The sequence below is a fragment of the Acomys russatus genome, chromosome 20, assembly GCF_903995435.1.
Source record: "Acomys russatus chromosome 20, mAcoRus1.1, whole genome shotgun sequence".
NCBI lineage: Eukaryota > Metazoa > Chordata > Mammalia > Rodentia > Muridae > Acomys > Acomys russatus.
In genome coordinates, this window is record NC_067156.1 from 43,474,016 (window position 1) to 43,486,551 (window position 12,536).

General features: G+C 44.7%; 1 protein-coding gene across 2 annotated transcripts in view; it reads right to left on the bottom strand.

The window, feature by feature from the left end:
- Aldh7a1 (aldehyde dehydrogenase 7 family member A1) overlaps positions 1-12,536 on the bottom strand; it is a 58,767-nt gene that overhangs the window by 31,611 nt on the left and 14,620 nt on the right. For both annotated transcript variants that reach the window (XM_051163249.1, XM_051163248.1), the window contains exons 7-11: positions 12,016-12,060; positions 8,399-8,476; positions 6,610-6,707; positions 2,996-3,037; positions 1,959-2,053 (exon numbers count right to left, since the gene is read on the bottom strand). In XM_051163249.1, the coding sequence (XP_051019206.1) occupies positions 1,959-2,053; positions 2,996-3,037; positions 6,610-6,707; positions 8,399-8,476; positions 12,016-12,060 (358 nt within the window). The remainder of the gene's footprint in view (positions 1-1,958; positions 2,054-2,995; positions 3,038-6,609; positions 6,708-8,398; positions 8,477-12,015; positions 12,061-12,536) is intronic.

Consider the following 12,536-nt stretch of genomic DNA (forward strand, 5'->3'; position numbering starts at 1 on the left):
AACAAGGGGACAATTATTCCAGGAACTAGTCACGGGAAGGCTGATGGGTGCTGTAATTTTTTCCCATGTAAGTTGCTGTCACCATGACAGTCAACCTAGGCAATGACTAATTGCACTCCTTAATAGTCGGCACTCAATACAGAGCACGGCCACATCTACTTGCTCCACGACTAAACAGTGGGTCAGGCAGAGAAATGACTAGCTTTTATAGAATTTTACATTTTACCATGCAACTATGTTATTTGTGAGAGAACACTTCATTATGTAGCTCAGACTAGCCTCAAACTTAGGATCCTCTTGCCTAATCCTTCCCAGTGCTGGGCTTTCAGAAATGAGCCACCACAGGATAAAAATACTTTTAACATTCTTGTTTCATTCTTGGCTTGCATGTTTCATGTAATTTAATGTATATGTGAGCAAGTTAAATTATAAATTTCTGATTATCATATCTGAGTTTTTTTGTTTGTTTGTTTTTTTTAAATTCAGGAAACACTATATAAAGGATAAGAAAAGTCAAGACTGTATTATCAAGGCTGGAGAGATGGATCAGAGGCTAAAAGCACCAGCTGCTTTTCCAGAGGACTGGATTCAGTTCCCAACACCCACATGGCAGCTCACAACAGTAACTCTAGTCCCAGGGGATCCAACACCCTCTTCTAGCCTCTGTGGATACCAAGCACACAGGAGATGTACAGACAGACAGACACATAAAAATAATTTTTTTTAAACCATAAATGTCACTTATTCTTCACCTTGATCTGATTTAGAAATCAATCTTAGCCAGACGGTAGTGGTGTGCACCTTTAATACCAGCACTTGGGAGGCAGACGCAGGCAGATCACTGTGAGTTCAAGGCCAGCCTGATCTACAAATCGAGTCCAGGACAGTCAAGGCTACACAAAGAAACCCTGGCTCAAAAAGAAAAAGAAAAAGAAATCAATCTTATAGGAAAATACCACAAAACCAGTCCCTCTGCAAAATTCAGCTGCAGCTTTTTAATGTAAATGTAGCCAGATTTTGTACTTAAAACTTATTTAGTTCAAGTATTTCACTATAGTGAGAGCTACAAAATCAATCAATCAAGGCTGTATTGCTAAATCGAAATCCAACTCAATGTAGCATATAGATTAAGCTATCCACATCCCCCACACTGAACACACTGAAGCTAAACACCACGTCCTTATACAAATGTGTGTGTGTGTGTGTGTGTGTGTGTGTGTGTGTGTGTGTGTGTGGTGTGCATGTGTATATACCTGGGAAGGGGGGAAGGCATTAAAGACACCACCCAGACTAGACTCAAACTCCTAGGCTCAAAGGACTCTCAGACCTCAACCTCCAAGCCCTAAGATTACCCATATAGACACCTAAGGGAAGGACAGACATGATGGGGCATTTGCTTTTCAATAACCCACATAATATTAAGTCAGATCTAAGGCTTGAGACCAAAACTTAAATATATTTGAAATGTTTACAAAAAAGCAAAGCTACTGTCATGTTCGCCATGACGTCTGACTCAAGGTTGGTATCAGCCCTGAGTCCAGCTTCTGTCAACTGATCGTGAGCCCACCGCAGCTTAGGACAGGTTAGCATCTGTCACTATCACAGGAGTTAAGGAAAACCACATGCTTGGCACTCACGATTAAGGAATATAGTTTTCTAGCAGCACTTCCGTGACTCCTACCAGACAGAATTCATTAAACTGAAGTGTTTAAAAAGCAGGAGAGGTGACTCAGCACTTAAAGAGCTCTTGCTGCTCTTCCAGAGGACCCATGTTTGGTTCCCAGGACCCATGCCAGGCCGTCCACAACCACCTGTGCCTCCAGCTCCAGGAGACCTGATGCCCCTTTTGGCCTCTGAGGATACCTGCACACAACACACAGAGCATACACAGACACACACAAATCCACACTCAAGGAAGGAAAAGGGGCAATCTTAGTTATATGTGTGGACACACTCACCAGGCGCCTCACACTGGTACACCTTTGGCCAGCTGTTCCTACAGCAGCAAACAGAGCTGATGGAAGAACCAAGCTGAGGTCTGCGTCCTCAAAAGCTTAAAGAAGAACAAATATGTATCACCGGTGTGCAGAAGGCAGACAAAGCATTGCTAAGCAGTACAAAATAACACCTTTAGAAAAATACAGTAACATCAAGAAATCATCACAAAACCGAAGATTCGTGGTACAGAGATACTCATCCGAGGGGAGAGGCATACTTTTCTTCCAGAGAAGAGTGTGTGACCATAGAGCAGGGGGGGTCTACAACTTTACCCAGAAACACAGGTAAACTGAGGCTCAGCTGGACCGTTCATCTGTTTCAGAGACCCTTCACTACTGCCTCCATGATGAGCTCTGCCACCATCTGGTACTCGCTTGTTCCAGTCCACTCCCCACTGCCATAAAGCTTGCTGCACCGAGATGGCTCAGCAGTTAAGAGCACTGGCTGCTCTTCCAAAGGACCCTGGTTCAATTCCCACCGTCCACATGGCAGCTCACAGCTGTCTGTAACTCCAGTTCCAGGGGATCTGACACCCCGACTCAGACATACATGCAGGCAAAACATGAATACACATAAAAAAGGAAGTATCGCTTCCTAACACGAAAGCCCCCAATACTCTACTAAAGATCAACTTTATGTGTCTGAAACCTAAGGAAATCACAAGTCACTTTGGAAACAATTGATTATTCTAGAAAAGCACATCACCAGTTTCTAGAAAACAAGAGAAGAAAAAGCATGAAGAAATAATGCCATGTTAGAGACAACAGATGTCTCACGCCAACATTCAAGAGCCCCGGTAACATTTCCCCAACATGAAGCCTGATTCTTCTTAGTTCCGTCTTCCTTTAAGCCAAGTTCGTGCCCTCACTCCTAAGGAAAACTCACAACGTTAAGAAGTGGGTCCCAAGCAGAGAGCACGGAAAGCATGAGTCCCTGTGCAAGTTCCGTATATTCAAGATGACTGTACAGAAAGCAACATGAACCAGGGCAGCCTTACCTATAATGGCATTGTTTCCTCCAAGCTCTAGCAAGCTTCTCCCTTTAAAATAAAGCAGACACAGTTAATTCCTACTTCAGTATTCAATGCACACCGCCTCACAGTAGAGCCATCCCAGTTATCTTTTCATTTACTTTCTGATTAATATGGTGGTTTAACAATGACATTTATGGCAATTACATCATTGCCCCATGGTTATAGAAGAGACTATGTGTTCTTGGGAAATACACTGAAAGTGGGTATGAATTATACGCACACACTATGTGTGTGTGTAAGCAAACAGCTGCTGCTGCTGCCAGCTGTGGTCAGAGAAGCTGTGCGGTGGTCAGCAGTGACTGAGGGACTCGTAAGTGGTCAAAGTGCTGAGAATTAATGACTGCTGAACACCCACTATGAATGAGATAGGACAAGCCTATCATGCCCTCCCAAGAACTGGAAAAAATCACAGATGGGGACAGTGGCTGAAACAGTGATTTCAAGGCAGGATGTGGCTATGGCAATTAACTCAATGTAGCTGTGTGACTACCTGCATAAGATGGGGCCTGTCAACACCCTGTTATGGAAAAGGAGGAAGGAACCCATGGGGTCCCACCAGTCCCTGAGGACTTATACATAGTTAATGGTTGATGGAGGAGGGAGAGATATTTTCTTCAGCGGTATAGCAACGGTAAAGCATCTGTGCTCCTGTAAACAAAGCTCAATCCTTTAAGCCACCCTAATGAAAAGCACTAGGGCCAGTAAGAAGCTCAGCAAAAAAAAGGTGCCTGTAGCCAAGCCTGAGTTCAACCTCCAAGACCCACACGGTTAGAAAGGAACTGACCCCTGCACTTTGTCCTTTTACCTCCACGTGTGCATTATGTGTGTGTGTGTATAAGCACACACACAAACATGTGCACACATACACATTCACACATACTATAAAATCTAACCAGAAATTTTTTATTTATTTTGGTTTTTCAAGACAGGGTTTCTTTGTTACACAGAGCCCTGGCTGTTTTAGACTCTCTTTGTGGACCAGGCTGGCCTCGAACTCAGAGCAATCCGCCTGCCTCTGTCTCTCGATTGCTGGGATTAAAGATGTGCGCCACCACACCCGGCTGAAAAAAAATTTTTTTAAAGACACTCACTGGGTGTGTGGGTCTCACTGGGTCTCTCTCTCTCCTCTCTCTTTCTCTCTCTCTCTCTCTCTCTCTCTCTCTCTCTCTCTCTCTCTCTCTCTCACACACACACACACACACACACACACACACACACACACACACACACACGACATGAACGAAAGCAGAAGTTAGAAGCTTAGGACAGGAAAGAAGCAGAGGCTGGAGGGGAACGAGAGAAGATAATGGTGTGGGGACTCCCAGCAGGGCGAAGAATGAAATCAGTGCATGGCGCTCCATCGTGATGGCACACCGCATCTTATCTATTTAACCAGTCACTGTTGAAGATATTAGTTGTCAGTTCTTTTCATTATCTGGGTTTTTTTGTTTTTGTTTTTTTCACTGTCTACTCAGGTCACTGTCAAAGCGTATGAACAGGAGGACCCTTGACATGTAACAGCAACTCACTCATATTCTGGACACGTCATACAGAATTCTCTGAATGCCCAGCTCATCTCACTCCCCCCGGCATAAAGACCTGAGAGCTGCCTCAATTGTACGGATATGTGTTTCATCCATCTCTTTTGAATGTGTTTCCTCAACAATAACTTATCTGAAGTAGCAGTAGCCAGACATGGGACAGTACGTCCTCACCTCCACGGCTCTGAAGCAGGTGAGCATGCAGTGGACAGTAAGAGTGGAAGCTACGGCTGCCATCAGCAAAGCCTCTGAGGACACACCAGCTCCAGCTTCTCCGGTGAGAAGCGATTTAAAGCCGGCTCACTGCTGACCACATGGCACATGACAGGGAATAAGACGAACACGGAAGATTCTGCTGTACGGAAGGCAGCAGTTTCTCCTTCCTGGATACACTTGGCAAAATGAGTTGACCTGTGCCTTCTGTGCCCTCCCATTAACTGCTCTCCAACCTTCCTTCTAACTGTTAATCCCCAGACCCCTCCCAAGCAAAAAAAGGCTTTGCAATCCTACTGAGCTGCTTAAACAAGGACTGCAAGCTACTGCTCTGTGCAAGGAGATGGGGAGAAGGTGGAAACGCTCCTCCCATGAAGAGACACAAATGACATGACCATCTCTTACTGCACATGTGAGGTGTTTGTTCAAACCTACTGCCCGTTTTTCAGTTATTCTTTCTATTTAGTGTGTGTGTGTGTGTGTGTGTGTGTGAGAGAGAGAGAGAGAGAGAGAGAGAGAGAGAGAGAGAGAGAGAGAGAGAGAGAGAGAGAGAGAGCATGCACACACAAGGGCACAGGTATCACAACATGCATATGGATGTGAGAGGATAACTTGATAACTTTTGGGGAGTTGGCTCTTTGCTTCCACCTTGTTTTCGAGGCAGTGTCTCCCGCTATTTCAATCACTGAACTATGTAGGTGAGCCTCCAGGTGATTCTCCTGTCTCCCTGTCCCCATCTCACAATGGGAGAGCTGGGCTGGCAGATGCGAGCCACCAGCTTTTTAACGTAACTTCCAGGAATTAAACTCAGCTATCAGAGTTGCGAGGGAAATGCTCTTACCCCATGAGCCATCTTGCCAGCCCCCACTGCCCATTTCTGAATCGCAGTATTTGTGGTTGGGAAAGTCGCTCAGTGGTAGAGCACTTGTCTCATACAGATAAGGCCCCGGGTCTAAACCTGGCACTACAAAAAATTGTACAGCATTTGTCTTTACATTGCTGAGCTTTAAGAGTGTCTATATTCTATGCGCTCCTTTAATCCTAGCATTCAGGAAGCAGAGACAGGTGCATCTCTGTGAGTTCAAGGCCAGACTAGTCTGCATAACAAGTTCCATGCCAGACACAGCCACACAGTGATATCCTGTCTAAAAACATTTATTCTATACCCTAGACACATGCTCGTTACCAGAGAAATGACTTGCCAGTATCTTGTGCCTTTCTGTGGGCTGCTCTTTTGACCTTATTCCTCTGGTATACTGTACAGCCCACAGATCATCTGGGAAGAATTGGACCTTAACAAGCCTAAACACTATGAAAAGTGAAAATGGGATGTCTTTCCATTTATTTAGGTCTTAATGTCTTTCAATGGATATTTTGCACAAAAGACTAGCATACTTTAAATTCGTGTCGGTGTTTTTATTCTTTTGATATCACCATAAGTGGAACTGTTTTCTAACCTTCATTTTCAAGTCACTCATTGTTATTCCACAGAAATATAATTTTTTAAAGTTAACCTTGCATCCTAAAACCTTATTGACCTTTTATTTTGTTGAGTTTTTTGGTTTTGGGGGCGGTTTTTTTGGTTTTGGTTTTGTTTTGTTTTGTTTTGTTTTAGCTTGGTTTGTTGTTTGCTGGGGGGTGAGGGGTTGAGACAGGGTCACAATATAGTCCTGGTTGGCCTGGAACTCACTACATAGGCCAGGCTGGCCTTGAATCCACAGAGGTCCATTTGCCTCTGCCTCGAGTGTACCACCAGGCCCTGCAAAAAGAAGACTTCAGGGATCATATACTGATTCAACTCCTCCCCACAAAGCCAACACTTACCAAACCTCTCCTGCACCATTAGGGCCACCTGCTTCCCCACCTGAGTGCTCCCCGTGAAGGACAGCAGGTTCACACGCTCATCTTTGGCCATTGCTGTGCTGCAGGGAACAAAAAAAGGTCACCCAAGCAAAAGCACTTAGAAATCACAGCAGTACCAGCAAGAAGCATGCTATGAGCTCTCAGTGAGACAGTCAAGGTTCCAAGGAGGTCTGTCCCAAGGGCACAAGGTAATGAAACAATTTTTCACAAGCAGAGCCACTGAGAGAGCAGACGGACCTGTTCTATGAGCTGTGTGGCAACCCTTTAGGGAACCTCCTTAGTTCATGAAGAAAGTTCATGAAGAAGGAACTAAGACAGTATGTTCCCAGTGAGTCCTTGGGTTCAAGCTCCCCAGGTTCAAGCTCCAAGCATGAGTGTCTGCATGCCAGGTGGCTCTGCTTAGCAAGGTGCTACACACACTACTGAGCTATGGCAAGGCCAGCTATGTCCAGAGTGCAAGCACAGAGAAGTATACAACACTCTTGTTTCAGAGACATTTAAAAACACTTCCCTGGGTACCCCCGGGGGCTGGGAGGCAGGGAGACAGGAGAATGGGTTGTCTAATATTCTCACACAAAGAAGAGCCTAACATCTTAGACCAGCACGGTGACAGACTTGACACCTCCTTGCTCAAAGTCTAACTTGGTAACAGAAAGTGACCCCAACTTTCCCAACAATTTGGGACAATTTTAGCCAGTTCCAGATTCAAGACACTGTGATCTCACAAAAGAGAGTCACAAAAGGATTCGGATTATATGACTCCATTTACACAAAAAATGGGCCCAAAACAAAAATTCATAGAAACAAAAGTGCATTAATAAACGTCACAAACTTGGGGAAGACGATGGGAAGTGGGTAGGCCGTTGTAAGGTTTTTTCCTGGTGTGATCTAAGCATCCTGGAATAAGATAGCGATGGTTGCAATACACTTTATCTTGTAAAAGCTACTCGGTAGCAGCTCAGAGTGCAACTCCATGGGAGAACCCTTGCCTAGGCTGCCCCAATACCAAAACAAAAGCTAACAAACCTCCACCAAGTGGTACCGTTTCAAAGAGAGGGTTCTACAGTATATGAATCTTGTGGCAGTTTAAAACCCCAACAGCCCTTTTTTCTAGATAAGGTCTCAAACTTGCCACATAGCTGAGGATGACCTTGAACTCTTGTCATTCCTGCCTCCACCTCCAGAGTGCTGAGATCATAGGGATGTGTCACCATATCTGGTACATGCAGTGCTAGGAACTGAACCCAGAGTTTCATGCATGCTACACAAGCACTCCACCGCCTGGGCTACATCTCCAGGCCCTTTTTCAATCAGCTAAGGAACTGATGGTGGACTAAGTCCTCAGGCACAGAGTGCGATATCCCAGCTTTGCTTTACTAGGCCCTTGGATAACTCAAGTATCAGGAAATTAAGCTGGGCGGGGCGGCACAGGTCTTTAATCCCAGCACTTGGGAGGCAGAGGCAGGTGGATCTATGTGAGTTCGAGGCCAGCCTGGTCTACCAAGTGAGTCCAGGACAGCCAAGGCTACACAGAGAAAACCTATCTCGAAAAACCAAAAAAAAAAAAAAAAAAAAAAAGGCAAGTATCAGGAAACTATGGAAAGTTGCACACTAACAAGAGCACAACAGGTCTCCAGGATTAACAGCCTCAGCTGCTTCGCTGCACTAGGTGATGTTATTATGGCAGAAGATGCCCACCGATCAATCCAGGGTCCTTCTACAGAAGGATGCTGTTCGTCCGCTCACTTACCCGATGTCTGCTCCACCGCAAGTCAGTGAACAAATGGCCCCAGGCAGCTGGCTGTCCTCCAGAACCTTGGCTATGATCCTAGGGTGGAAACAGCAGGCACTGCTCAGCCAATCACTCCACTCAGCATTTTCATAAATAGAGAAATCCCTATCACATGACTTCCCTTTACAACTGACTCCTCAAACACTCAGACCTGGGTCTTTCCTCACAGATTACAAACAAGGTTGGCAAACACTTACAGGCCATAGTTTGTGTTTAAAATAGAGTGTTGTGCCGGACATGGTGGTGTGCGCCTTTAATCCCAGCACTCGGGAGGCAGAGGCAGGTGGATCGCTGTGAGTTCAAGGCCAGCCTGGTCTACAAAGTGAGTCCAGGACAGACAAGGCTACACAGAGAAACCCTGTCTCGAAAAGCCAAAATAAAATAAAATAAAATACAGTGTTAAAGTAAAAAAATACAGAGAACATGAATAGGAGATAGAAAGCATTGCTTGGGTGGTTACAAAGCATTTCATGAAATCTTTTCTACCCAACTATGACGACACATCTGAGTCGACACGGCAGACTGGAGGCTGGGGTGTGCTCAGCACGGATAAGGACGAAGCCCGGGGGCACTGGGCTTTTAAACTCAGGGTGATAGCTACTCTTGATGCCAACTTGAATGCATTAAGGAGGGCCTGAGAGGTCAGAAGAGCCCTCCTGTGTGTGGGCAGAGTGAGCTCCGACCAAATCATACCCTAGGAGATTTGGGTGATAAGTTCTGGGGGGGGTGGAGAAAGGCAAGAGATGGGGCTAAACTGGAGGAAGCAGGCCACCAGGGGAAGGGCTCCAGAATACATTACACTCCACAGGAACATCCAAACTCTTCAAAACTGAAGAAAAGGAAATGGCTAAAACCAAGACTAGTACCCAAACCAATGCTATTTTAGTCAGGAACTCAGCAACAACTCGCAAGCCATTTTAAAAGTTGCCTGAGGAGGGCCGGGCATGATGGCGGCGCACACCTTTAATCCCAGCACTCGGGAGGCAGAGGCAGGTGGATCGCTGTGAGTTCGAGGCCAACCTGGTCTACAAAGCAAGTCCAGGACAGCCAAGGCTAACACAAAGAGACCCTGTCTCTAAACAAAACAAAACAGAAAGTTGCCTGAGGAATCTCATCGTTGTAATATTTCCATTTAACACTTTATTTGAGCGCCCTTAGAAGACATTATCACACTAGTTCTTTTAACCAAGGGTAATATCCATATTCCTTTTAAGTAAGGCAAAATATCATACCTTCTTTTTGTTTTGTTTAATGTTTTGAAGCAGTAGAGGGTTTTTGTTGTTGTTTTGTTTTAATTACTTTTTTGTTGATGTTTTTGTTTTTGAGGCAGGGTCTTACTATATAGGCCTGGTTGGCCTAGAACTTGCTATATGGGCCAGGCTGACCTCAAAGTAACAGAGACCCACCTACCTCTGCCTCCTACGTGCTGGCATTAAAGGTGTGTGTCATCACATTTAGCCTTAATTACATTTTATCTATTTCTTTTGTGTGTGTGTGTGTGTGTGTGTGAACATGTGTGCCATAGTATGCAGGTGGAGGATAGAGGACACAGGATATAGGAATATGTTCTTTCCTTCTACCACATGAGTTCCAGGAACAGAGAAATCTTGATAGGCGTGTGTGTGTGTGTGTGTATGTGTGTGTGTATGTGTGTGAACATGTGTGCCATAGTATGCAGGTGGAGGATAGAGGACACAGGATATAGGAATATATGTTCTTTCCTTCTACCACATGAGTTCCAGGAACAGAGACATCTTGATAGGCATGTGTGTGTGTGTGTATGTGTGTGTGTGTGTGTGTGTGTGAACATGTGTGCCATAGTATGCAAGTGGAGGATAGAGGACATAGGATATAGGAATATGTTCTTTCCTTCTACCACATGAGTTCCAGGAACGAAGGCATCTTGATAGGCGTGTGTGTGTGTGTGTGTGTGTGTGCGTGTGTGTGTGTGTGTGTGTGTGTGTCAACATGTGTGCCATAGTATGCATGTGGAGGATAGAGGACACAGGATATAGGAATATGTTCTTTCCTTCTACCATGTGAGTTCCAGGAACAGAGGCATCTTGATAGGCGTGTGTGTGTGTGTGTGTGTGTGTGTGTGTGTGTGTATGTGTGTGAACATGTGTGCCATAGTATGCATGTGGAGGATAGAGGACATAGGATATAGGAATATGTTCTTTCCTTCTACCACATGAATTCCAGGAACAGAGGCATCTTGATAGGCGTGTGTGTATGTATGTGCGTGTGTGCGCGCGTGCATGTGCATGTGTGCATGCGTGCATGCGACACATGTGTATGGGAGGCCAGAGGTCTGTAACATGCACATGTGAGTGTGGGTATACACATGTCACAGTGCATGTGCAGAGGTTAGAAGACAACCTTGTGCAACAAGCTCTCTTATCAAAAATTCTTTTCTTTTCTCAAACTCCTTTTTTGTTTATTTGTTTTTTGAGACAGGGTTTCTCTGTATAGCCTTGGCTGTCTAGACTCACTTTGTAGACCAGGCTGGCCTCAAACTCACAGCAATCTGCCTGGCTCTGTGCCTCCTCAGTGCTGGGATTACAGGCATGCGCCACCACGCCTGGCTTATCAAAAATCCTTAAGTCAGAAAGAAGACCATGCAACGACTGGAAATAAGCATCAAGATTAAATAGACCAGGAGAAGCCAATGAATCTAAATTGGTAGTATTGATTTTATGACCTCAGAGCAGTAAAGGTCTCAAATATAAGTAAATACAGTACTTACAATTTTTAATAAAAAATGTAATTCTTTTTAAATAGTGCTAAATCGTGCACTAATTAGTTCTCTGTTTTGTTAATGGTCTAGTCACTTGACTGATAAAATATCTCATGGTAGGACACTTACCTAGCATATTTAAGGTCCTAAATTCAGTCCCCAGCATAGTGACAGAGGGCTTCTCAGCCATAAGCTTGTTGGATAGTTATCAAGTAAATACAGTCCCAAAAGTGCCAGGGTTATTTCTTTTCTGCTGCAAATGTTTTTATTTTTCAAGTGATAAAATGTCTAGAAAAGTTCGACATGCATGTCAATATCTGGCCTCCTTCCAAAGGGGTAAATTAAGTGACATGGCTCAGAAAGTAATATAAAAGTGTTAGTACCAAAGGGAAAATGTATTTGATCTCTACGCTGAAACAAACATGACACTTCCCCACTGTTAAAAACCCAGTGCCCTAGGAGTCGGCAGTTCCACAACGGAAGAGGATGTAGAGTCTGGTGTAGGGGACATGGACAGAGCAGCCATCAGCATCCACTCTGCTTCCCAAAGAAGACAGAACTCAATAAAAAAACTGAAGGTTAAGAAGAAGGCAGCTGCCGGGCTTGGTGGTGCACACCTTTAATCCTAGCACTCGGGAGGCAGAGGCTGATGGATCTCTGTGAGTTCGAGGCCAGCCTGGTCTATAAAAAGAGCTCCAGGACAGCCAGGGCTATACAGAGAGAAATCCTGTCTTGAAAAAACAAACAACCAACAACAACAAAAGAAAAAACAGCGCCTGTCAATCACCCTTGCAAAAAATATATCATACCCAGGAGAAAACAAGCCACACATACTTACTTTGTGACAGCTACACTAACAAGGGAAGTTGTGGGCGCTCCTTTCCTAGAGACATTTAAAAGAAGGGGGAGAGAGAGACAGAAAATTAACTTAAGAGGTAAGTAAATACCTTCCATTACTAAAAAAAAAAAAAAAAAAAAAAAAGTTCGGGAGAAAAGGTTTCTTCCAATTAGACAACAAATTACTCTATCACTGAAATGGAAACCCACCCTTCAAGTGGCATCTAGGGGACACAATGGACAAGCTCACCTGCTGAGCCCGCCTGCTGCAGGACAACCCAGAACTGTTGCACTGTTGTTACACTGTCATTTACTAACCTACTGGATTTCAACACTGTTCCATCCTTAATCAGGACTGTCAGTTTGAGTGGACTAAGCACTGCCTAGGTACTGAGAACACACGACTGAAGCCTCAGATGTGCATATGAAGGGTCTTCCAGACACCATTAAGTGAAGGGGACAACTGCCCCCCAAACATGGGTAGCACCGCACCATGACCGGGCTCCTTGACTGAATTTTTTT